This window comes from Acanthochromis polyacanthus, chromosome 11 (genome assembly GCF_021347895.1).
Source record: "Acanthochromis polyacanthus isolate Apoly-LR-REF ecotype Palm Island chromosome 11, KAUST_Apoly_ChrSc, whole genome shotgun sequence".
Lineage (NCBI taxonomy): Eukaryota > Metazoa > Chordata > Actinopteri > Pomacentridae > Acanthochromis > Acanthochromis polyacanthus.
Window position 1 is genome coordinate 28,193,593 of NC_067123.1, and position 27,035 is coordinate 28,220,627.

A 27,035-nucleotide genomic window follows, 5' to 3' on the forward strand; every position below is an offset into this window, starting at 1 on the left:
AGAATAATGTTAAACAGACTTCGTTCAACCTTGGTGTACTTTTACTTGACAAAATCATGTTTGGAGTTTATGTGTTTAATTAAGGCTTAATCGTGTTTGGTTGTTTGTTAACAGATGCAGGGTTTCTAATTGAGAGTATAAAACAGTCAAAATGCTCACAATTCATACTAAGTGTGAACAAATATCCCTTCAAAACAACTAACTAAAGCAGGGCTACGAGCTGGAGGCAAACTGTGGCTGTGAACCGCTGCCCTCTCAAATGAAAACCCTGGAGAGTCGAAAGGATCTCTGAGTACAAGAGAGACCACCCAGGCAAATGGTAAAGACCCACTGTTGTTTTACACATGTATAAAAAATGCAACAAGGGGGGAAGGGTGGAGCGTGCATGTCAAAAAGTCAAATTCTACAAAATGCGAAGGTAAAAGAAAAAAGAAGGAAAAGGTTGAAAAGAGAAAAAAGGGGAAACATGAAACTGTATTCCTACTCATCAGATGGCAAATATTATCTTGGATGATGGCCATTTTACCAAAGAGAGAGAGAAAGCTTGAGGGAGGGAGATGAAGAAAGGGTTCATGTACCTTATTATACGGTGGTCATAGGGGAAAATTACAATCATCTGTGACTCACTTGGAATACCGTACGCGCTGCGAAAGACGTTATTTTTCTCTAATATCAAGAGTTTTTTTTCTGGGCTTTGACTGCCATGTCCATTTTGACAGAAACCGCTTGGGACCCCGCATCAATTTTGAAAGTGAAACGGGAGTGAAGGCTGTGCACTTTTGAGGGCGATGACGATGAAAGCCAAACTCAGGGTTGTTTTATGAAGAGAGAAAGTGAGAAGCGTTGGACGATTACGGGCGTCTGAAGGGAAAACACCAGGGGAGATCATAACAGCAAAAGTCATGTCTGATCTGATGTGTGTACTTATGCACGTACAGCACATACACACTTGGTTTAAACTGCTACCTCAAGGCAATAACTCTTTCAGAAGTCCAGAAGTCACCAAACATAAAAAGACAATTCTTATATGTACTTACAGCAGAACAAATTCAAAGTCAAACGAGTACATTTTGTTCAGGGTCCTTTGGGTACACTCACTGTGGTTATCCTCGACATGAATTTAGCCTTTAGAAAACAGACACATTCACTCTCTCATACAGACACACACACCCTCTGGTCTGCTCGGCCTGTTGTAGCCGCCTGGCTGGGACAACAATGTATGAGACAAGCACTTCCATATGTGGCTGGGTACACGTATATATGCACATACATAGACACATATAGAAACATGCAAGAGCATAACCATGCAAAACACACACTCATTCAACCACATTCCTCCTTCCAGGACCTTGAATGCTGCCCACAAATCCATCAGTCATGTCAGTTTCATACAGACTGGGACTGTGTTGTATTCACTGTTTTTATTTGAATGCATCGTTACTCCACTGGATTGTAGAAAGTCCAAAAGAAAGATGCAGGATAAAATGGCTGAGGCAACTTCAGCTATACTTTCCTTCCTGATTATTTTACAACAGCACTATGATGTGTCACCTGCCAATAAGAAAACAGTGTCATTAAGACGTCTACACAACCCTATCCTGTATTTACTCCGCGGCTGAATTGAGCTTTCTTGACTAAACCATTACCCGCTACAGCTTCGACATACGTAAGCTTCTTTGAGAATTTATAGTACATGTTAATGAGCCAAATATTATGCCCACCCCTGCTGAATATGCTGCTTTTCCATCCTGTGTTCAGTGCAGTCCTGTCGTGCTGAGACATAGACTCAACAACCTTTGAATGTGTCCTGTGGTTTCTGGCACTAAGACATTAGCAGCAGATCTTTAAAGTCCTGGAAGCGGCAAGTAGGAAATGCCCCAGATCAGACTTCAGATGTTTCAGCACATCCCCCAGCATCCTGTCACCAGTTCATGGTCTGCTCCTCCTCGGATCACTGCTGTTGTGAACTCACTATGGCTCACTCTTCGCCATTTCACATTTGCTCCTCTGATCCAGGCCGTAACCATTCAACTCTTGTCAAACCGCTCATGTCTTTACACCTGCCCGTTTTCCCCGTGTGTAGCACATTGCCTACAAGACCAAACTTTTAACTTGCCATCCAACATATTTCAGACCTTGACATGCACCTTTGTTGCAACATAATGAATGTTTACTTCATCTGTGAGTAGTCGTATTGCTTTGGTTGTATTGGTATATATTCTCTGATTTGTTTGCTAATTAAACTTGAATAGCTCCACATTACGGCCCAACAATTAATCAGTTTCATAACAATGCAATCAGAAAACCACACAGACTCCAAATTTTAGGATATACAAGGTGTGGGTAGTAAATCACAAGACTAATGCTGTAATTCACTTTTGTTTAATTTGAGCAGATTGAAACTTTCAGGGGTAGTTTTTGCTTGCCCATTGATCAACATTTACGACGTGATTCAGAAGTGCACACTGAGATAAGCCCAATTTCGCCTAACAGCCACAAAACGTACAATTTGCAGCCTGTCTTACCCAGAGTTTAAAGTGTTGGGTCAATGGTTTTACAAATCCCATCTTCCAAGTGAGACCGTCACGCTTTTGATGGTATCTCATGTAGTAATGCTCCATCATATTTAAATCTATTACACAGTGAACACTAAACCATGGCTTCACTTAAAATAACATTTAAGTGCAAATCAATTTCTAATATCTGTAAAAAGATAAAAGTAGTTATTTCCCTCAAATTGTCCCAGCATATTATGCAGCACATCAGACAAAGTCATGTGGACAATACCAGATGTTCAATGAACTAGAGCTATAAACTATTCAACTCTTGTCGTAATAAGTGTCAGACATGGTTTCCAATGATGTTTGGTGCCAGTTTAAAATCCAGTCCTATTGAATTAAATCGTAAAGAACATTTTTTTGTAAAATTGTTGATAAACATCGAAAGTTCAGGACCTATTTAATACATTTAGAAGTTTGTGGAAAAAAGACCAAAGTAAGCTCTCTAAGTAGACCAATGTGCTGCCAATGGTCAGGATCATTTAATAAATTTGGAGTTTGGTTTCGTAACTGCTCCATAATGGGATTATGCGAAGCTTATGTGACGTATGCGCATGTGTGTGTGTGTGTGGCCACTTTGTCAGTGCCCACGTGTAAATTGCTGTGGGTGTGTTTATGCTTGTTTATTCCTGTCTATGATACTGTGCGCATGTGTGCTTACATTTATGAATCTGAATGCTCGTGTGTATGTGTGTGAGTATTTACAAAAATGTGAGTGTGCCTTTTTAGAATAGTGCTTGGACACTGAGTTTCTCTTGCAATTAAAGGCCATTACCGCTCCACCAAATGTCAAAAGAAAGCCTCTTATTGCAGTAAATATACTCAAGGAGTGAATTTCTGACCAACTATACACTCAAGCCGTACAGAGCCTGAAAACTAATGGACCAGAAAATATTACAGAGGCGAGACAGAGAGTCATGCACGCAGAATTTTGCATACAGACGCACAAATATGAACATACACTCTTGACCCCATGAACTTTTAACCCTAAGACAGGCGCTTTCCAAAGTTGCAATTTAAAATCACACACAGAGTTGCATTTCTGAGGGCCTAATTCTGGTTCACTGCTAACAATTACCGCTTTAGTATCAGAGCTGCTTCATCGTCCCTTGGTGGCCTCTACTGCTTTTCCTCCATTTGTTTCTTCCATTCCTCTGTTTATTCTCGACTGACCCCAAATTTCCCTTCACCTTTTACATTCGCTCGTTCTCCCTTCCTTTAACCTTTTTCTGTGTTTCACTGGCTACTTTCCACTGCCCATTATGGGTCTTTTAAGGCTCCACTGAGCGAAACCAATTTACTACAAACTCAGTCAGTCTCACACTACACCCATGCAAACCTGCACACTTGTATACGTGCACATCCACCTTCACAAAATGCCTATAATCCCCATGACCTTTCTCTATCATGCCAACATCTCAAGTAAGCACAGTCACATTACACATACTGATAGTCATCTTCAGATGGGGATAAGGAAAGTAGAGTGGGACTGTCAAAGTACTGACATGTGCTTCATTCATGGCCAAGGGGTGTTGGCTGGTTCAAGAAGGAATGAAGGAGGAAACAAAGAGAGGGACAGAAAAGTTGCCTACATTTCACCAGAACTATGCAAAATCTCACATCTTCCTTCCCTCTGTACAGTGTATGAGATTTGTCTCTGTAACTTTATATCCTGATTGTCCACACTGCAAACTCACTATACTGCTCTATTCTGTGCACATGGCATCTACTACACATTTGTCTGTCTTCAAAGAGTGATCTCTCCCACTTCTTCTATTTCCCCCAATTAGAGGGGTTTTTGTAGGTTTTTTTCTCATCCTATTTGAATGTCTAAAAGATATTGCACACTGTACACATTTTAAAGCCTGTGTAAAGCATATGAACCTATATAAATAAAACTGACTTGACAATACCACCTTAGACAGCAAGAAAAGCTACACCCGTTGCATTATGATCATTGTCTTATACTTCAAATATTGCTTTTCAGAAACAACTGAGAGTACGAACAAACAACACTAAATGGATATAAGCACTCACCGACTACCCAGAACATTTTGTTTAACCTTTGTAGGCCAGTGTACTATCACACACACGATAGTGGACATTACTTTATTTTCCTGCCATGTCCTGAGACAAAGCATCTATCCCTCACAACAAGCGTGTCCATTCATACTCATTAGAATAGCAGTAAATAGCTGGAGCCAACCGTGACTGGGGCTAATCCGATTGCCTGGCACAATGGGCACTCGGTACAGACACATCTGTGAGCAGCCAATGGGAAAACAACATACGTAGACGGCAACACATCACAATTATATTGAGGCTAATTGGTCACGGAAATGACAAACCTTAGCATTAACTGGTTTAAATGAGAGTCACACACACACACTTTATGGGGGCTTTAAAACACAAACGCTTGTGTAGAAGACGAACACAAGCAAAGTCAGATCAAATCCAATTCGATTAAAATGCATTCAGCGACGTTACGAGCATGCTCACGTCATGCACGCAAACACATGCAGGCAGCCGCACTGGGCTTAGGGGCAAACATGAGAACGTAGCAGGTCAGAAGTTCACGGGGTAAAGAAGCCATGAGAGAATCCCTGACTCATCCATCAACTGTTTAAAATTATTACAATGACAAGAACTCACACAAAAAATGTTAGGATTACTGTTTTAATGTGAAACCACCTCTTCCTTTTTTTGGATCATTAATCAGTTTCAGGCACCAATTAACATTTGGTAGACAGAAGAGACTGAATTATTCCATAAATATGAGAGTAAATACTAGTATTTGTCAAGACTCTTTCCTCTCAATTTGGTGCTTGTTTCCCCATTCAGGACCACTTTTATTAATCAAGATATATTTCATTTGTTTGGCAGAAATTATCTAAAAGACAACAAACTAATATTATCTAAAACACACAAGTTTACAAACAAATACGAAAATCCAAACCAGAGAGTGCTATACACCCCCCGGGACACACCACCATCAATAACTGAACAAATTCACTCTTCCATGTATGCAAGCCAGGATGACATTAATGTCAGCTGTAAAACTATCATAAATCTGCAGCTTTGAAAAAAAAATCCCAGAGATGTTGTTTCCCTTCCCTAAAATCAACTGGAAGAATAGACCAAGACCAGACCAAATGCTCAGCTTTCCATTTGGTAAGTAAAAGCCGATATAGTTGGCAAAATGCACATTCCAGGGAGCCAATGTCTGCATCTACTTTCCTGTCAGTGAGTCTAAAAACAAGTGTGTAAAATGATTCATGTAAAAATCTGCAATCTTTGAAGAGCTGCAGGGAGCTCATGCTAATTGGCCCCTGCTATAGTCCATTTCCTCGAAATGGAGGGCAAGAGTGCAAAGTTAGCAATGACACAATAGCCACAAGAATGGAGAACACACCAGGTTGAAATTCTCTTTTAATTTGGTTCACTGACCACCCTGTTACCACAGCAGGACCCCAGCAATGTCAATCATCATCCAGTCATCAGAACGAAGCTGTTGGACAATGGAAACACTTAACATTCGCTAGTGCTGCAGTTGTATAAAAACACCAGGAGCTTCAAGCTGAGATCATTAGTTCTCTATGCTCAAAGGATGCTTAAAACACAGAAGCACACACAGATGTAAGTAATGAACACACATATGCTTTTAAAGCTCAAAGTCACTGGGGTGCCTAAGCTTAATTTAGGTTGAGTTCAATAGCTTTTTACCTAACATGAAAATTTTCACAATACTTTGCATTTAACATTTTTAAATACCTAGAACTATGAATAATTTAATATTTCGCAACTTGAACTTTTTTCCTTGAACATTCTATTGAATTTTTAAGTTGAAGCCTAACTATGTAAACAGCCTAGCTACAAGCTGAAAATGAGACGTATGTTGTAAGTTGGGTTCAGCAATCAACAAAAGGAATCAGGCTAAACAGAAATGCAGGCAGGTGTTACCATCTGCCTCTTTCCTTCCTCTCTAGACACACAAGCTTTGTGGTAGTCTGCAAACGAAGGCCAAGGTCTCCTGAGGCCAAGGTCACCTCCCTGCAGACCACCACAGGTCTGCTCTGGTTCCCAGATGTTCTCTCTCTCTAACACACACACACACACACACACACACACACACACACACACACACACACACACACACACACACACACACACACACACACACACACACACACACACACACACACACACACACACACACACACACACACACACACACACACACACACACACACACACACACACACACACACACACACACACACACACACACACACACACACACACACACACACCTCCTGAACATACTCTCAGAAGCTAAAAACAAACAAACCAAAATGAATCAACATATAGCACTGCTTCAGGCACTAACCCGTCCGTCACCATGTGTTTATTTGTTTATGTGTACACAGAGTACTTGACCTGTGTACTGTAACAGTTGGATTTGTTTGTCTGGTTAACTGCGAGTCTTTATGTTTTTAACTAATTGTCTTGTACATTTTACAACAGTATAATGTTTGTTTGCTGAGGCCTTGTATGTGTGAACAAATTTGATGAAGAAAAACGTGTTCTGTTGTGTGTATATAAGTAGGTATTTATTTGTGTATATGTCTTCCAGCACACATATGTGAGTTAGTGTCTGTGCACTTGTTGAATAAATGATCTATTCCTGGTTCTGTCAAGGAAATGGGGGGAGTTGCAGCAGGCCTTTTGGATGCTGATCAGGACAGACGTGTGTATGTGCATGCTGGTTGTTGGTGGAGGGGGGCAATCCACACCAGACCATCTATTATAATGACAGGAAGCAGGAAGTACAACCCCTTCACAGTCACATGGCTGCCAGCTGTCTTGGCAACTAAAACACTGAAGATAGAGGAGATGATAAGGAGTGTATGTGCACATGTGTATGTGTGAGTCTGTGAGTTTCTGACTGTCAGTTTGGATGGACACAGTAAGTGCAGGAGTTGTTGTATATACATTCCAACGCGTGAAGAAGACATTTCTGAATGGAATATCTACATGCCAGCAGTGAAGGATTTAAGTTCAATTTAGTGGAACAATTCCAGTTGTCCTCCTTCCAAATCTTCCTTTACCTTCTCCTCCAATAGAAAAATACTTAAATCTAGAGTATATTCCCCAAATTCGCAAATACCAATGTTCTGTCAGGTCCAGTGCAGGAATACAGCTTTGCGTTGAACATATGGATCTGTTTAGTCGCTGCAGCTCAGCACACATGTGAACGCCCACTTACAGAATCAAACATGCACATATGCATTTTCACATGCATGCCCACATAACCTCACATTCTTAAAGCACATGTGCTGCTGCCCACGCACACATAAACACAGTCCCATACGCACGAAACCCACATTTTTTTCATGTGCACCATTTCTTCCCCACACCAAATCATGATGGCCTGAATGACAGTTTTTCTACTGAGGAATACAACACTGTCCATAGTGTAACTATGCAATTTAGGTGGAAAACAGTATCTACACACGTCTGCCAAGATGTACATCGTCATGCAATCATCCAGCATTTATCAGCTAATCTTGGCTGAATTGCAAATGTCAGCCTGCTTCCACTTATAACTAGGAGCCAAAAGCATGAAGCTCTGCGACGGAAGACACAATAACTGACAGTCAGACACTTTTTACTTTCTCCAGCCCTGTTCTCATGCTCTCCAGTGTCTTTCTAAGATCTTTAAATCATTGCAGAGTTGGTAACATAGCACTGGCTAACAAAAGTAGTATCAAATTCAACCTCACAGCAATGACAGTCATTATAATGTGAAACCTTCTGGTGCTTCCTGTGACCTTTGGTGCCCAAACAGACCCCAGAACAGTTTGACTTTGACAAAGAAAGTAGAAGGAATGGCACAATACTGTTCATGTACAAATATTCACCTTCAGACAGGTGGGCGGTGAGCAGTGTCTGTGTCTCCTTGTTGTAAGAGACCACCTCTTTGGGAAGGAAGTCTACCTGTGTGATCTTAGAGGCCCCCAGCCTCTGCATCCTGCGCCTGGATGACAGAGAAAATATTGTTATTAGCATAGCTATCATGTTTACAAACTAAAATTGTCCTGCAGAGAAGTCAACATTTTTTCATTGTAAAGAATAACGTCAAACTCATCAAACCTTTAAATGTACTATCTACATAAAGCCAAGTGTCTTTTTGATTATGCCATGCAATGAAAAATAAGATGTTTCTCAGTGTCATTTTTTTTTTTCCAGACATTGAACAAGAGGAGAGGAGAAAGATGTACCCGAGCTCAGAATCAGCCTGCAGCTGCAGCACAGAGGGGTCTGTGTCCCACTGCAGTGTCCTGATGTCACCAACAGAGGGGGGCAAGAGAGGACATGCATGTTTACAAACAGACACATTTCAACAAACACGCAAACACTGGCACGCATGTATCTACGGCGCACAGACACACATTACCACATGTATGTGCGCACACACACACTCACCCACGGGCCACTTATCTAAAGAACAGCTCAACACAGGAATTCCCATTGAATTTCATGCAAAGATCGCACCGTTAATGGAGAAACATTTAGATAAGTGGACATAGAGTGGGAGGGCTAAACATTAGAGAGATATTATAATTCATTACACACCAGTATACGCTATTTAAGATCTCTGCTCATATGCTGTTATAGATTTCTTACACTTTCTAATTTGGAAATACTGACACACTGAAACATAAAAGTTTCACTGCAGTACGAAAGAAGGTCCAAAGGTCCTGAAGACATTCAAATGCAAGAAGACTCTGCAGAAGAGGTTGTATGGCTTTTTTTAATTATCTGCAACCTCAAGTTAAAGAAAACACCACTGACACTGATCCAGTTTGGAGGTAAAGGAAAGCAGGGAGGGTTTATCTAAATAACAAGTCATGTTTCTGATGCTGCATTGATTGATTAAAAAAAAAACCACACTTTGTAACTAAAAAATGTTTTTCTTCTAACATGACTGACTAGGACATGTGCAACATATTTCACATGTGTAATGGGCTCGTGGGCTGCTGCTTTCATGCGTTTCTTAATATAAATCTTTCTGTCTCACATCCACAGGACAACTTCTATCATACACTCAACATTTAAGTGTTAAACATTCGACAACAACCAACATAAAATCATAAATAAAGACTTAGCTTGCTTTTCATACGTGACAATGTACTTTCCATGCATCATCAATGAGTAGGACAAAGTGTGAGAAAACTCCTGAGCTCATTCAGGGCATTTGTACGGGGCTTTAGCAGGTCTAGCTTGTTTCATATTGGGGAGGAATTGCTCATTTACTTTTAGGGAAATCAGTAAGCAACAAAAAAGTATGGAGTTTTATGGCAAGTTGGTTGAAATATACCAACTGTAAAAGGATAATACTACACTTCTTGATGACACCTTCAGGGACAGCGAACACGCCCGTTAGACGTTCAGCTTCTGCCACACAGCGCCAGGTGAGAGTGGCAAGACTTTTCTTTAGCCTGACAGACCGGCTGTTTTACAGTAACAGTGATGACACTTTAAGCAGCACTGTCAGCTCTGTGAAGACTGAAATGACTTCTGTGGCTCAAGTCATGCGAGCAGAAATCTTTCAACCTGGTATTAAGGGAGACAGCAGGGCTTCAGACAGGAAGACACCAGAGCAGAGAAATGAAGGAAGAAGGGCACTGCACTGTTTTTTGATCTTATAAATCATGACGGGAACATCGATACGACCACTGACAACACTGTGGGTGCCTCTGTGTTCAGGTAACCTCAGCTAAAGAAAGGTAAGGGGGATTCCTGGGTTTGACATGAAAATGCTTACCTTGAGCTCTGTGCCTGGGACTTGTTTTTAGAGAAAACTGACCTAAGAAGGGACACACACATACACAGCCACAAATGGAGAAGCTCAAAATGGCATGCCATCATCCAGGGTGGATTTGGGGGACAAAATCTTTCATTCCAGGCATTAGCACTAACTCACCAATTTGTAAACTCCAATTGGTAAAAGCTAAAAAGAAATGAAAAATCTTACATAAGAGAATTCCTTTGCATTAGGAACTTTCACGCGTTCTTCGGCCCCAATTCCACCCCTGGCTATACCAGAACAACACGTCACTAACGACCCTCGAAGGCATCACTCACACGTTGACCGCACACTCAGCTGCCATTAAAAAGCAAATGGAAAGCGCTTGATGACCACTCGTTTTAACAGCGTTCACCAGAGCAGCTATGTGCAGAAGCTCAGATAAACAGCTCCTGCACTGGTTTGGTGAGTAATGAATGTATAAGCGTGTAAGTTAATGCTGCAGTGAAAGGAGCAAGTATGACACATTTTATAATTACTGCTGCAACCTACAGGCAACACAGGGAAAAGCTTATATTTTGTGATCAAATGAGCAATTTTTTTTTTTGCAAAAATGATACGTTTCATGCTAACTGTTCTAAATGCAGAACATATTTCATTAACTGGATCACCAAGGCTGCTTTCTGAAAGTTTACCAATGCGATGCTTACTTGCACAGATGATATACAGAAGTTTGCATCTCTCAGTATGTTCGTTTTTAAGATTTATCTTGTATTAAAAAAAGACTACAGCTGATGCTTACCTAAAGATCACATTTAATCTCTCAGGACTAGCTGAGATCAAAAGCTGTATAGTGGTCATCAAAACACTGAATGCCATGACAGAAGACAGGTAAGACATTCAAAATTTTATACAACTTCACCGTTAGTGACTCCCATTCTTACCTAAACCTGTTGTGCCATTGACAAGAAAAGAGACAGAAAATACATCAAAAAGGACCATAAATAGTGCAAGTCCAAAACCCCTTATCATTTTTAGAAATTATGCCTTGAAGTTAGGGCTTATGTGCTTCGATACACTATGAAGATTATTGGTAACCTCTCAAAGAGCATGCCTGGCATGGGAGAAAGTGTCTTATTTTCTCCACAACTGTCTGAAATGTACTTTTGTTTTACAGAACACTGTGTATTTAGGAAGATTTGAAAATGTTTTTCCATTTACCAAAATCTAAACGCTGTACTCTTTTATTAACAGAGCCACAAAACAGGGGTGAATGCAACTAATGAACCCGGAAAAACGTGTGACACTGAATTTTTGAATGAAATGTGTGACTTTGGCCTACCTGCCTGCTGCTCCTCCATCAGCAGAGTCCTGGCTCCCTGTCTCACTGGGCGTGCTCACTGATTTGGAGGGGGACACAGGGGTCGGGACTAAATAATGAAAACAATAAGCATCTTATATTAAAAGCTGCAAAGGCTGGAGCACTCACAAAAAGCTTGGATGAAAAGCAACACAGTGAAACGTGACGGACAAATAGAATAAATGTTCCAAGGTCAGGACAGCTGTATCAGGGTATCAATTGAAGTGTTTTTTTTCCCCTTGTTTTTGTACACTGCTGCTTTTGAAGACACATTATAAATAACTTAAGCTAATAATAGGCAAAGCAGTGACCCGGTTTTGAGGTGTTGAGGGTGTTATTACAATTTCAGACCACTAGAGAACAGTGATCTGCCAAAATCTTGCTGGAGGTGACAGACATCCTGGGGATTCAGCCTGTTCTAACATTTTAGATTTGTGTAAAAGTAAAGAAAAGTTTTTCTTTTTTAAATACTATTTTAAAGCAATTATTTCCCCTAAATTACACAACAGAAATAGTATTATTGTCCAAATACACTAATAGAGAGTATGACACACTCAACCTAAAGACCAGCAGTAATGTAATTGAAAAAATGTTTGGCATAGTCCAACCTCAGCGTGAACAGGAAATCACAGAATCACATTACGGTAAACAAACAAAAAACATTACTGCTACAATATACAGAGCCATGACAACTTGGATAATTATATATTTTCACTCTGATAATTCTATTTTCTGTAAGGCATGACTGGCTTGATTATTTTAAGAAATTACACACTGTAATTTTTGGCCATAGTCAAATCATGAAAGGGTTTCTTAGAGATTATTTGGCTGTAATTAGGGAAGCAACTATATGTAAACAATCTGTTTTTACAGTGAAATCACAGAACAGAGAAACAAAATTTGATTTATTGCTCAGATTATGAAGACATTACGTACCTAGTGGAGGCTCCGGTGAGATGCCAATACTCTGTAGCAGGGCCTCCGTCTCTCTGCGCTTGCGATCTAGGTCTGAATCTTCTGGGGTCGCCTCTGCCTTCTGTTGACTCTCTGACTGCTCAGGATACATAGAGAAACATGTGCTTACAGATCATGTATTAAAGAACAGGATCACAACAAGCATGCAGTGATTGAAAGAACAAATTAAAACATGCACGTGTATGCACATTTTGATCCAAAATTCCAACACCAACCTTCTGCAAACACATAGATGTTTGTATGCATGGACACACACAACCTCGGCCTTTTACGTGTCACGGCCTGACGAAAAGCAGTCAAACACAAAAACAACGCACACTAGAGTGTGATACAATACGAGTGCCGGTAGTGTGACTTTACTCACTTTTTTCCTTACCTCTTTCTTCTTCCTCTCCTCCTCCTTTCTTTTCTTTTCCTCCCTGATCTGGGCGAGGCGCTGCTTCTTACGTTCAAGCTCGGCTTTTAGATCACTTTTGTCCGACATGGTGTCACGTGGGGCTTTAGGTAAGAGGACCAAACATGAATGAATTATATATGAAACTGCCACAAAATGCTATGGTTTCATAACAGCATGGCACAAGACAGAGGAGTGTCAGTGTCTCCAGTAAGCAAGTAACTAATGATTTAGAAAATCCACTGGGTGTGGCAGTTATACATAATCCTGCAAACAATAAGGACTTCATAGCCACAATTCAGATGTCAACAGTAGGTTAATAGGGCTTTTGAGACTTGGGTCTATTTCAGAAGAAAATATTCGGTGGATGCAGGCTATATTGAGGGAGCTCCTTGGTCCATTCAATCATAATCATCAAAGACTGCCACCAAACCTTAGAGTGGGATGGACACTGCAATTCACTTATTTGATGACAATTGCATGCAAACAGTTAATAAACTAAGCTATCCATTGTTCATGTTGGGTGAGCAAACAGCAAATGCTAGTATGAATATTTAATTAATGAGATAATTAAGGCCACGTCTATGTGTGTGTATAAAGTCATATGTAGGCCGTTTCGTACTGTAGCACGATAAATAAAGGAACTGACATGTTGTCATGAGGTAACAACACAAATCACATGGCTAAATCTGCATACATTTGTATGGTGGTGTAAGTGGCTAACGCTAGCATGAAATTAATGCATTCGCAGTAAGCTAATTGCCAATATGACACCGTTTATACGAACGTCGACGCGGTCAAGGCCTTCCTATTTATTTTTACTGTGAATATGGCTAACCACCTGTGCAAACAGAAGGCTATTTCATGGATAACAACGGTGTAAGTGTAGTGTTATTGTTCCCCTCGTACCTTATCCACTCGTAGTGATAAAGATGTGTCACCCGGCAAAGATGCTGTCTCACTGCTGCACCTCGGAGAAAAAAATCAACACATCCTCTAACGTTGCCTCAAATCTCACAGCACCGAGGCCTTACGCTACCACCGAAGAGGTCGTTTAAACCTTTTCGTGTGGTTACTGGTTGCAAGGGTTAAAAAGGGGCATTTCGGCGGCCGAACAGCCAAATATGACATTAAACAGGTGCACCACACGCCGATACATCCCGAGGAAGAACAGGGTGATGTTGAGGAGGAGGAGGAGGAGGAGGAAATCCCACCTTCTTTTACTCACCGTCTCGGGAGCAACGCCGCCATCTTGTGGCTACTCGAAGAACTGCGTTGAAACGACAAAAACAGCGAATAAGAAAGTGTTGGTACTCTTAGGCATTGCTGAACCATTTTAATGCGTCTTCAGGTTATTTTTGGGTAAAACAGACGGGAAAAAAATTCAGTTTGAAGTTATTGGTAAGTTTAAGAAGCCGAGGCAGTGGCGCGAGTTGTTGAAGTTCAAATGACTCGTTCAGTTGTGTCTCTAATGAACACACATATCAAAAACACCCGTTCGTTGCATGAATTAATAGTGTTAAGCATTCGAAAGTGTAACACTATAAACTATAAAGTGTACATGTATGCAACAAACAAGTATTTCTAATATATCGTCGGTAGAGGATGCTGTAATAAAACATACTGTAAATGTTTATATGCATCCAGCATTGTGGAGATGACTCCGCCCCAGTCTGGAGAATCCCGACGCTCATTGGTTCAATTCAATGTCAGTCTTCCCGTTGCCCCTCCCACCAGACACGTACGCCGCCCAGTGCTCCTGAAGTTGAATTTGGAGGACACAAAACAGCTCGTAAACATGGAAGGACGCTTCTCGAGAAGAAGAATATCAGGGAACCCGTAAGAACCTCCTTAAGATGTTGGGTATCACGCCGAGCTTTAGCCCAGCTAGCTAGAAATCGCCAAACTGGATTGTGTTGAAAAAGGAAAGGACAGTTTGTCCCTGATACACTGACAGCTGGGGTCTGCAAAGGGGAGAGAAACATGAAGTTCGCTCAGTTTTTGTTGAAAAACGGCTCCGTTGCGGGGATCCCGAAACAAGTGGAGAGGTTTTCCAAGTTTTCGCCCTCTCCCCTATCGATAAAGCAGTTCCTTGACTTCGGTAAGTGTAACGATCAGATGCATTGATACACAACTGGACAATATGTTACTTGATGCTTTCACCGTTGTCGCATGGCTGTTGCACAACTCACGTTATTCCTTTTGTGTGCGTGTTGACAGCTGAGTTTGCAGTACCCAGCTCACTGACTGCAAACTGCAGATATTTTATATCGTGGGTTAGCAAGCTTCATTCCATTTATTTGCACAACAGATTAATAACAGATTCCTGAATGGAAAAAATGCACAAAAATCTATGTGTGTTTTGGAAAGTTTGCTGGTATAGTTTGGGGGTCATGGGTTGACACTTAGTTGTCTTAATGTTTTTCCTAATGCTATCCCTCATGTGACTGCAGGCTCAGCCAATGCATGTGAGAAGACCTCCTTTGTGTTCCTGCGACAGGAGCTCCCAGTCAGACTGGCCAACATCATGAAGGAAATTGATTTCCTCCCTGACAAGCTCCTTGGCACTCCATCCCTGAAACTGCTCACCAGCTGGTAGGATGTGTTGACTGGAAAACACCTCTTTTTATAGATTTTGTTGCACCAAAAACATATTAGAACACCCTAGGTATGATTAGATAGTCCATCTGGTGTCACTTATGTAATAAGCTAAAGCAAATGAATGGGAAGAAACATCCAGAGGTGAAGAAAACGCAGTGTGAGAATCTCACTGTGTCTACTGTAGTTTAATCTCAGATGTCATGTACTATTCAGTTATATCTTCAGTAGAATTCAGCTGGACTTCTCTTGAAGGATCTTGAAGGTGTTTTACCTCTCATCCTCAAGACTTCTTCAGTTGGAGTTGAAGGAACATCTTAGATAAGAGATGAAACGCCCACAAAACCCCCAAAACAGAAGTCCAGTTCTTCTGCTGAAGTTATGTTTACCATGACCTGAATGACTGTGGATCTGTACAAACAAATCAGCTGGTCGTTCAGGGTCATGCCAGGGAAGGGATCTGTTTCAAAGCACGTACCACTCAGAAACTCCACATTTCAGCACAGCAGGGCTACGAAACAGTATTATCTGGGTCACTGAAGCCCTAATCTTATCATCCCTCAAAGTATACTCCCCTCATAATCCAAATTTTAATATATAGCTGCAGATATAAAACACATCCTATCTATATCTCATTTAATTTAGGTGAAGGACACTGCGATTATGTTTTCTGATGTTATGCAAGGTGTTGTCACTGTCTTGTATGTTTAAATTTGCATCAAACCACCTCCTCCCTCATGTTTGCTTCAATGTGAACTGTTAAGATGCAGAATTGATTTTGACTTTTGAAGAATGCCACTTGTTGCATGCAAGCTATACTCCGCAACCCTCAAACAGAAGCTCAGACAGGAGCTATACCAGCATATTTGCGTGTGTGCACACACCCATGTCAAGGTACACTGTGTACGTGGTCAAGGAGTGGAAGGCTGCAAACATTCAGAGTATGCTAGGCACAGGTGTGTACGTGTAGGAGGGCTGGTAGTCATGTTTCCTCTGAGGTTTTAGCTGTTAGCAGAGTAGCTGTAATCATGTTCACGCCTTATGATAAGATATTATAGGGTGGACACTAGTGAATGTTGGACTCAACCCCACTTTGGTGTGTTCTAGCTCCAGTTCACCGATACAAGCTCACAAAGGATACCGGTTGACCAAATACGTAATCAGGGTAAACAAAAAGTATCACATCTGCAGACTTGAGATCGAACACTAAACAGAAGTTAAGTCTAAAATCAGTTTTCAGATCAGAGTTTTGTTAAACACATGCTTGACTAAAGCAATCACAACTGGTATTTACCCACTTTATGGAGAGATTTATTATTATTATTTGATGAGGTAACATATATGAGCCAAGAAAAATCTGTAATCAGCCGCACAGCACCATGCTTTGGCAACAGAACTGACACAACATACCGCAACATCACACACTAATATGTTTACAGAACCACTTTAATTTGGAATCCTTAGGTTTTTATTAGTTGCAAGTTACATTTCTTGATGATTTGGGGACACATATTTGTGCAGATCTGCTAAACCAAACAATGACGAACAAACAATGACAATGAGTTAAACATCCATGTTCATTTAAGTTCAGCAATTTTATCTCTACTTCCTATTATGTATGCATATTTCAACATGTTATTGTAGCCAAAATTGTTTTATCAGATTACAAAACCAAAGAACAACATGACATCTGCATGACATATTGGCCGCCATAGTCACACTAAATATCAGCAACGGCATCGACCACTGACCACTAGTCCACATGACTGAAGAGTTCAGCGGATTTTCTCTGAAGCCAGAGCAGAAGTCCTGTGTGTTTACTTTCACTATTCAGAGTTAGCTTTAAAACCACATCAGCTACTTCCCTCGTAGCATCATGCAAAAACACAGTGTTCTGCTACAGACTTTACCCCAGCACATTGATAATGCTCAGTGCATGAGTCACGTGAAGACATGCTAACAACAGAAGCCAGTACCCCACCCCCACTGTTTTCGTAGGGCCCGCCACAGCAGCAGCAACTATATTTGGCCATGTACCTCCTGCGCTGGTTCACTGTTGTCTTCCCACTTCTGCGGGACTCTCTGCGTTGTCAGCAGAAGGGTTGATCTATCACTTTTTAATGTTTTTGAAGTAAGAGAGGTGACGCCTTGATATCTCCAGGCAAGCCCGTGAAATAGTCTATTTCAAAACGTACATCTGCCTGCATGGAAGGGCTCGATCCAGAAAAACTGAGGGCTGAAGGTGAATTGAGGGACAAACTGAGTGCGTTGAAATCATAGCCACACTGCTGTTCACCTTTCACCCAGTTTCTCTCAAGTGCGAGAGAGTGTGACTCAATGAGCTCAGCACCCAGGTCGACCTCATCCACTGCTGGAGTACTGAATGTGAAGACAGTGTTATGTGGAAATACTGTATAGTTACACCACTATTACACATTTTTAAGCATGTCTGATACAGTAGAAATACAGTGGTTGTGCTCAGAGTGTATTTTAGCACTTTCACATGAATGGAATCAACAAATATACGTCTTTTTACCCTTTTTTTGCATTGATATACAGCAACTGAACAAGAGTTGTAGGTGTTTGCATGCTTTGTTTTACAGTCCACCTTTTTTGTGTCCATCAGGTATTCACAGAGCTTGCTGGAGTTAGTAGACTTTTTAGAAAGAGATCCAGATGACAAGGAAGTCCTTACAAAGTAAGTCATTTACAGACACTTTCTTCTATGTATTGATTTTTAGAAATGTCTCTGCCCATGTCTTGGTTTTGTCTCTTACATGTTAATTTTTCTGGGTAATGGTCAATACTAATCCAGTCATTCTGTAACGGTTTTTAATGCTACACTGTGACTCAGTAGCAGAAATCTCTTAAAACATAACATCTGTTGTGAAACATCTGGGGTCAAGTCATTCATGTTCACATACTGTAATTTGTTGCTCAGCTGCTGATGGCCATTCAGAGGTTGAAAAATAAGATAAAGATCCATTACATTAGTGCTCTATTGCTTCAACATGTTCCACCACAAACAGGAAACATCCATGCAGTTTAGACGCAGCAACAAGTCTTTCATTCAAAGTAAATTATCTTGTTTTTTTCAGTGCATATTCTTCAATATTTGGTTGGAACATGAGTGCAGATTCTTCAACTTGCTAATTAAATGAATGCTATTGTAATTGATGTAGCTGTCATTGGACACTCTACACTTTGCCCTTCAGTTTGTACCTTTATGGTAGAGGAATGTGTGTGTTCATGACTGTGGCTGTGTGTTTGTATTAATGTGTATATGTTCTAGGCACAATATTGATTTAATTGTTCCTTGGCCATTTGAAACTGATTTTTGTTTCAGTGTTTTTAATTGCACAGTTGAATCAGTAACATTAAAGCTGTGACTCACTTACAAAATTGGGATTTGTCCAAGTTGGCATGTACTTGGCACAGGTAGACAAGAGTGACTTTTGTGAATGTGTTGTGTTTTACAGCCATGTGTGCTCAATGCAGCGAATGCTGATATGCACATTTCCTCTTCACATGATGTAGTTAGTACCTACACTCACATATTCACACATTCATTGTGTTGCTGTCTTCAGCTTTACACAGACTCTAGTAAACGTCCGGAACCGGCACAACAACGTGGTGCCCACCATGGCTCAGGGCGTGGTGGAGTACAAGGATGCTTTCGGCGTGGACCCCGTCACCAACCAGAACGTCCAGTACTTCCTGGACCGCTTCTACATGAGCCGCATCTCCACACGCATGCTCATGAACCAGCACAGTCAGTATAGCACTCTGTGATTAACTGTGAGTTAATCAACACGGTTGCTAACACTCACAGCTCATGTCATTAAGGGGACTCGCTGGGGTTTTCTTCTAGAGTTATGTTTACATCAAGTGTTACACACCAAAGCCTGTTGTGAGAATCTATCAGTAGAGGGTATTTTCTTCCTTGTGAAACATTTGAAAAGATATACAGGGTGTCCATAAAGTGTCTTTACAATTTTAAGAATTTACTACAAAGGCAGTTGATAAGATATCTTAACCAGATGTCAAAGTTTTTTCTACCTCGTTTAACACACCTCTATATGGGCACCATCAGTTGCACGAAGCACATCAAGTTGGTACTCGATTTCATGCCATGTTCGCTGTAGTATTGCCTGATCAATGGTGGCAATGGCATCAGAAATCTAAAGTCCCGTATCTTTGTTCATACATGGTGTCCTAGGGAGTGATATCTGGTGAACGTGGTATCGAAGGAATTAGCCTATCCCTTCCAATCCACCAGTCTGAGGAGTAGCCATTTTTTTGGGTTTCGTTTAACAGTGCCTCTTTCACCAACAGGATACCTGAAACATACAATTTCAATGTGATTACAAACTTTAATAAACACTGATTACAATAAAACAATTCTGGTTAAGATATCTTATCAACCGCCTTTGTAATAAATTCTTAAAATTGTAAAGAGACTTTATGGACACCCCGTAGACAACAAATAATTACATAACTGGATCCTGTTCATAGCAGTGCTTCTCCACAGGGAATGTTTACGCAGCATTTGATGTGCTGACTCAGCACCAAGCAGTGATCTCAGACACGTCTAAGGTTTGGCTGGTGCACAAGTGCCACATAGTCAACAGCCAGTCAGACTTGATAGTTTTACAGCGGTGCAGCACTTCTATTGCCCTGAATGGTCGGGCACTACAGCCAGCAGAACAAGAGTGTATGAACAACTATGTCAACAAGCTGTTACTGACAATCCCTTGTGCAATATTCAGTACTTTATTATGACAGACAGTGAATTGGGTCTATTCATTCTTGTTGTTTGAGTTATTCATAGTTTTTGCTTTTTGTGTCCTGTAGCATTAATCTTCGACGGCAGCGTGAACCCGGCCCATCCCAAACACATTGGCAGCATTGACCCCACCTGTGATGCTGTGGAGGTAGTAAAAGGTAATGAATGATATTTCTCCATTTCACTACTGTTATCTCTGCACACACACAAACACACACACACACACACACACACTGGATGTGTTATCTGTGTTCCACGACTCTCTGTTGGTACAGATTCAAACCGCTTTGACCTTTTATTATCTAATATTTTTGAGTCAATATACCTTGTGTAGGGAAGTGCTGTTATCATGTTTATGGCTGTAGTAGATCCACCTTTGAATATTATGTGAACTATGAGACATTCAGCCTGAGCTGTTCTTCTTTGTGGTTAGAATTTCTGATGCTAAAAAAACCACCGCATATTGCTTTGTTTGACTTTGTAGATGCCTATGAGACATCCAAAATGCTGTGTGAGCAGTATTACCTGACCTCTCCTGATATGGAGATCACAGGAGTCAACTGTAAGTCTTCAAAAAAAAATCAGTTTTACAGGATTCAGCATTATTTCATGTGGATATTTTCAGCTGTACACATCTGTGTGAGGGGATCATTTTTGCTGGTTTTCTCCTGAATACAGCACAACCTAATCTTTGTTGGTTTAACCGAGGCCCTGAGTGTTTACTTCCTGTCAGCCCAATCTGCCAAAAGCCCAGCGTCAGCATTACACATTCCTTAAAGCTACACTAGGCAGAAATCCAGAAAAGGCACAAAAAAACACCAGAATTTTAAAATGCAGCCCTCGTCCTGCAACGTTCAGCTCTTTGACCTGAGCCCCTCCCAGCAGACAAGCACAAGCATGTATAGTAAAGCCAAAATTCAACATGAACTCGTGGTTTCTAAGTGGAAATTGTCTTATCTGTTATTATCTGATCTGATAAACACCTGATCTGCATGATAAGCTGAAGTCTCCACAGGCTGGATTTTCTAAAGCCTGAAAACGGAGCCAAGAGGAGGTGCAGAAATCTAGTTTCCTCTCAAATCACTTTAATGACAGTATGCCGAAGAATTAGTATAGAAGGTTTTGATCAATGACACAAAAAATGACTGCCTACCTCAGCTTTAACTTCAACTATAGAGGTTACTACAAAGCAGAGACAACCTAAACAGAAATACAGTAACTTTTTTTGTTATGTGTCTACCAAGGCAATGGACAAGGCTGGAGGTGTTAAGCTGCAATAGCTCTTGAATTTCCTGAAGGAATTTCTTAAAATTTGGCACGAACATCCACTTTGGCTCATGAATGAACTCATGAGAATTTGTTGATGAAAGATCAAAGAGGCTGCTTTGACCTCACAAATATGATTATCTCAAAAGTGTAATATAAGATAAGATAAGCCTTTAGTGATTCCACGGCAGATAGATTTGCAGCGTTGCAGCAGCAGAGGGGATGGTGCAAAAATGAAGAGACATCAGACATAAAATAGAAAGCTACACAAGAAACATACATAACAAGTACTGCTAATATTGTACAGATTCTTCCATGAGTAGAAAATTCTATAAGAACATGACTACATTGCACAGATTCTTTTGATTTTACACAGATTCACTCATGGGTAGAGAATACTGATATTGCACAGATTCTTGTGCATGTAGAAAAAAAATAAGATTATTTTATTTGTACAAAATAATATTAATGCACAGATATCCTCATTAGAACAAAAAAAATCTCCAAATGTCTAAGAAGATAAGACAAAACAATAAAATGTGTAATTTAATCTCCAAAAGGTCAACGGTCAAGTCTGGACCAACACAAATGTAAACTGCAACTTGACAGATTTTCAGTATCATATTAACCATGAGGTAGTAATTTTAGTTTTATACATAACACTTGAAAAGTATTAAAAACTATAAGTTTTAGTCCAAAAAAGTGATAATATATTCAGTATTGGAATAATTAACTGTGCTAGTGATTGTAACAGTATATTATATAATTATAGAATCTATATTCTTAGTTTATGTTGCAGTATATTAGTTTGAACATTTACCAGCACTTTAAAAATCAAGACTTGGCACGGCTGTTAAAGATAAAATAAATCAAAATTATTAATGGCACTTGTTCTGCCTTTTTCTTTGCCGAGTCTGGTGAAAAATCTCTCTTGTCTCATGCTAATATGGAATCAAACAGAACATCCACAGACAAATTAGAAGAATATCCAGCATAAATAGTCTCAGTGAGGTTTCAGGACACCATGTGCTGCCAGCACAGCTTTTCCTGTCCTTTGCATTGATTCTCCAAGTCTCTGGAACTCTACTGGAGGAATGAACACCGTTCTTCCAGAAGATGTTTCCTCATTTAGTGTCAAAGATGGCGGTGGAGCGCGCCGTCTATGACGTCAGTCCCAAATTTCAGAATAGGTTTTCAGATTGGTGGCTGTAGGCCATAGTATATAATATATGACCGCTCATGTCCTTTGTATGAGGACAGTCGTCCTAGAGGAGGACAATCTGTATTGATTTGTTGTGCTGTAGCCATGACAACAAAACGCTCCCCACAGCATAACAGAGTTACCAAATCCCCTCCCTGTAGGGGTCGAAGAAGGTTCAGGTTTTTACTTTGTCACTGTTCTGTACTTACCTAAGAGGCCTGCATTCACAACTTCCAGCTGCACACTCACTTGGTTTACTTTTCAACATGAATCCTGCAGCTATAAATGTGTCGCAGTCTCAGCATTCTAACAGAAGCATTATTTTATGTTATGAAATGTTTCACAGCCAAAATCCCTGGTCAGCCGCTCCACATTGTGTACGTGCCATCTCATCTTTACCATATGCTGTTTGAGCTGTTCAAGGTAAGGTCAATTAAAAAAACAACACAGTAAAAGCAAAAAACAAACACAAATACTGGTTTATCGCAGTGAGTTTGCTCACTCCTTCTGTAATCTATGTTTTCTTCCAGAATGCGATGAGAGCTACAGTAGAGACCCATGAGACGAGTCCGACGCTGCCGTCCATCAAAGTTCGCGTTGCTCTCGGCACTGAGGACCTCACTATCAAGGTAAAAAAGGGCATAGAGAGGCCACGGCTTTTCTTCTAAAGGCAGCGCTGTGCACACACTGCTGTGTTCTGAGTCTGTTGTACCTCAGTGTGTACTGTAAATAAAACCAACCCTGATGACTTGAGACTTTACACAAAGCATCACATTGTTTAGATTTGGTTCAAATGGCCCAGGCTCGCTGAGCATGAGCCTCCTGGCAGAACAATAAGAGGACTCTTGTAAATGTAGCATACCTCTCATTTATTTTTAGATGTCTGACAGAGGAGGTGGAGTCCCTCTGAGGAAGATTGAGCATCTCTTCAGCTACATGTACTCCACAGCTCCCAGCCCTGTCCATGTAGACAACTCTCGCAACGCACCTTTGGTGAGACAGAATCTGTCACACTCACTCTCTGTCATTCACTTTGTCTTAAATTTTAAATGTTGAATGGCTTGTCAGGACACATTAAATTTCAAGCTTGACATTGCATTTCAAACCTGCAGTGCAGTCCTGTTGGCGTCAAGCTGGGATTAAAGGTAAACTAAAACGTAGTGCACACTGTTCTAAACAGAAGCCCAGACAACCGAGCAAATTAGCTTATTACAAACAGGGACAAAGTCAGCAACATTTGTTTGGTTTAAATTGTAACCATGACAGGAACTGAAGACCTGAAGGAACAAAACTTTGTGTTTTTATTGTTGCAAATGTTTAGCAGCTGGTCTAGAAAAGCTAATTAGTAAAAATACTATAACCCTCTTATTTTTCTTCCTTCACTCAGGCTGGTTTTGGATATGGCCTTCCCATCTCCCGCCTGTATGCCAGGTATTTCCAGGGAGACCTGCAGCTCTACTCTATGGAGGGCTACGGCACCTCAGCTGTCATTTACTTGAAGGTGAGAACGGTTCTGTGGACGGCAAAAATAGCAGTGAAGGCCAAGCTGATGCAAAGTTCACATACAAATGTACCGTCAGCTCCACGTTCTGGACTGAGTGGAGGCAGCTGTAGAGTAATGATATAATTTAGACAATGTGCAACTCGTGTGTCCTGATGTAAGTTAGTATAATGAAACGCATGCTGCATGTTAGAAAGCAAGGATGTTTGCACTGCTTGTTTAAAACCCTCCTGTTGTCCTCATTTATGGGCACCGAAAAATATTGTTTCCTTGCCTGAAAAAAAAAAATCCAAACATTCAGCAAAAAAATCCCCAAATTTCTGAAAATTTGCTAAATCTTTAGGAAGAAAATTCCAATAATTCCTTAAAAAATTCCCTTAAAAATTTTTAATTAAAAAAAAATCCTCCAAATGTGGCAAGAAAATTCTTGTAAATATTTTCAAAAAAATGACTAAAAATCTTCCAAAAAAAATTCCTGTGTGCAGAGTTCTAATGAAGCACAGGTGGAGATGAGAAACAACCTGGATGTGACTGTGGTAAGGCCCCAGCGTAATTAGTTCCCTTCTGTCCTGTATTACCAGGCCCTGTCCTCAGAGTCAGTGGAGAGACTGCCTGTTTTCAACAAATCCGCCTTACGGCATTACCAGGCCAGCACCGAGGCCGACGACTGGTGCATACCCAGCAAGGAGCCAAAGAACCTCGGCAAGTATGAGAGCAATCGGTGATGGTGACTGAGGGAAGAAGTCGTGAACACTCTGAAGTAGTTTGAATTGAAGAATAATTAAGAGGAGAAGGGTACATGGTGGGAGAAATGTATAAACTTGTACTGTAAGTGCTAGACGGCACCGAATGCTATGAGGATGGTGCTTATTTACGCTCATTGTGCTTGGATTCGTCTCTCACGCAAGAGAGAAAATGTAAGGAGAAAATCACTCATCGCTGATATGAAGACAGACAAATGCACAGCAATAGCTAACCTGAACTATTACCTCCTGAAGCTGATTTCAGACCTGCCTCCAGACGGTTTAACCCTACAAAAGCTCACCATTTCACTTTATGATGACTACATGCTGCTAATGGAAAATGGAACAAGTCAAGTATTAATCGCCTCAATCATTACACTCAGAAACAAGCAAGCTAACTATTTTTTTTTCAAGGTGTATCATTTCACACTGAAGTCTTCGGGTAGTAAAATCCCTGTGTATCAATGATTTAAAAAGCCCAGCTGAAGCCGGCTGGGGCGCTCAACAGAATGGGAGACTGATCAGTGACGCCAGCATTAACACAAAGGGAGCAAAGTCTGTTGATAACTTTCAGCTGCAGTTTGCAGCTTCGTTTCACGCTCACAACTTCTGCATTTCATTATCAGCTCTCATACAACGGCCACGACACTGAAAACGAGATGTAAACAGAACGTGATCCTTTAGTTAAAGAACTGTGAATGTCACTACCTACCTACTTTCTGCTTTAGCAATGAACCCATGTAAGCTGAAATGACTTTTAAAGTGAATTCTGTTGAATGTTGAGTGAAATATTTGAAGTCAGTATGTATGACTGAACTGTGAGTAACTGAATTTCAATTGTAGCGTATTTCAATATAGCCTTCGCAAGAATTTTAACGTATTCAAACTGTGAAGGTAATCACAGTAGGAACTAAAATGTAACCTTTTTAAACTTTTTACAAGAAGGTTTCTGAGGAATAACTCCCTAAAGCTACACAGCGGATCTCAGCGTATTGCTGGTCATTTGATGATATCACCACCGCTGAACTAATGGTGCATGTGTTGTGTTGTTAAGTGACTTATTTGAGAGGATCTAAAGGTCTCCGTTATACAAAACACTGTAAGCCATCATCCTGCTATGTGCACCGGACACATAGCTGGGATAATTCTTTATGCAAACTGTATTAATCAAACAGATGTGGCCTTATGTTGTATGTAATTTCACATAGTCCATGTCATACCAGTCAGATTTTTATATTCTGTACTTCTCAGTTCAACCTTTGCCTAATTTTAAGCTTTTTAGAGTGGAAAACTTCATCTTGATTTGTGTAAAATGAAATGTTTCCTATTAGGTGTGATTTTGTGAATTGTCCTTGAACTACTACACACATGTTGTTCACTTATTGGACTGTAAGCATCACTCAAAGGCCAAGTGTTACTGTACTAAGTCTGTCGTTCACCACTAGAAGGACCAGTAAAGAATAAAAACCTCATGTCATTTCTCCGTATGTCATTTCCTCTGATTTTTGCACCTCATTGTGTGTTCATTAACTCTGCAGTTCAAGGTCTTACATCGTGTTAATATATCAATGGATGTTTTGCAAGAATTTCATGTAAGCAACATGAAAAACAGGGTCAGCGGTTAGAAAGAATTTAAACTGTTTTCAAGCCGCGTGTGCTGCTGCTGCTGTTTTTCTGTAATCTTTGCCATCAGAGGTTGTTATCTCCCTCCTCCTCTCCCCCTTCTCTCTGTAGCTTGTTTTTGGGAAACTTTCTCAGTCACCGTAGCAGATATGGTCCCGTGGCTTTCCGTGCACAGCTGCCAGTAAGGGCCGAGAACAGGCTGTCCCACTCTGTTGTGCAG

General features: G+C 40.6%; 2 protein-coding genes across 4 annotated transcripts in view; one reads left to right on the forward strand and one right to left on the reverse strand.

Annotated features, from left to right (window-relative positions):
- Positions 1 to 14,307, reverse strand: part of LOC110964784 (cytoplasmic dynein 1 intermediate chain 1) — a 63,271-nt gene extending 48,964 nt beyond the window's left edge. Inside the window, 8 exon segments of the mRNA XM_051955073.1 lie at positions 8,480 to 8,595; positions 8,840 to 8,899; positions 10,387 to 10,428; positions 10,546 to 10,572; positions 11,711 to 11,798; positions 12,665 to 12,779; positions 13,080 to 13,201; positions 14,007 to 14,307. Coding sequence (XP_051811033.1) covers positions 8,480 to 8,595; positions 8,840 to 8,899; positions 10,387 to 10,428; positions 10,546 to 10,572; positions 11,711 to 11,798; positions 12,665 to 12,779; positions 13,080 to 13,187 — 556 coding nt within the window. The 5' untranslated portion in view covers positions 13,188 to 13,201; positions 14,007 to 14,307.
- A 516-nt stretch (positions 14,308 to 14,823) lies between these two features.
- Positions 14,824 to 26,673, forward strand: pdk4 (pyruvate dehydrogenase kinase, isozyme 4). Of its 3 annotated transcripts, XM_022213598.2 has the most exons (11): positions 14,824 to 15,198; positions 15,551 to 15,692; positions 18,322 to 18,393; positions 19,283 to 19,467; positions 20,550 to 20,639; positions 20,966 to 21,043; positions 23,295 to 23,371; positions 23,479 to 23,577; positions 23,828 to 23,941; positions 24,336 to 24,449; positions 25,031 to 26,673. In XM_022213598.2, the coding sequence occupies exons 1-11, from the start codon at positions 15,081 to 15,083 to the stop codon at positions 25,172 to 25,174; spliced, it is 1,233 nt and encodes a 410-aa protein (XP_022069290.1). In that variant the 5' UTR covers positions 14,824 to 15,080; the 3' UTR covers positions 25,175 to 26,673. The 3 variants fall into 3 exon arrangements, 2 of the variants coding, with proteins under 2 accessions (XP_022069290.1, XP_051811818.1); XM_051955858.1 differs by lacking the exon at positions 25,031 to 26,673 and having other exon boundaries at positions 24,061 to 24,448; XR_007945176.1 differs by lacking the exons at positions 23,295 to 23,371; positions 23,479 to 23,577; positions 23,828 to 23,941; positions 24,336 to 24,449; positions 25,031 to 26,673 and having other exon boundaries at positions 19,283 to 19,493; positions 20,966 to 21,011.
- The last annotated feature ends 362 nt before the right edge of the window (positions 26,674 to 27,035 follow it).

Coding starts and splice junctions, on each gene's coding strand:
- pdk4 (XM_022213598.2), top strand. CDS start 15,081: ATGAAGTTCGCTCAGTTTTTGTTGAAAAACGGCTCCGTTGCGGGGATC. Junction 15,693..18,321: donor CTGAAACTGCTCACCAGCTG/GTAGGATGTGTT, acceptor TGTGTCCATCAG/GTATTCACAGAGCTTGCTGG. Junction 18,394..19,282: donor GACAAGGAAGTCCTTACAAA/GTAAGTCATTTA, acceptor TGCTGTCTTCAG/CTTTACACAGACTCTAGTAA.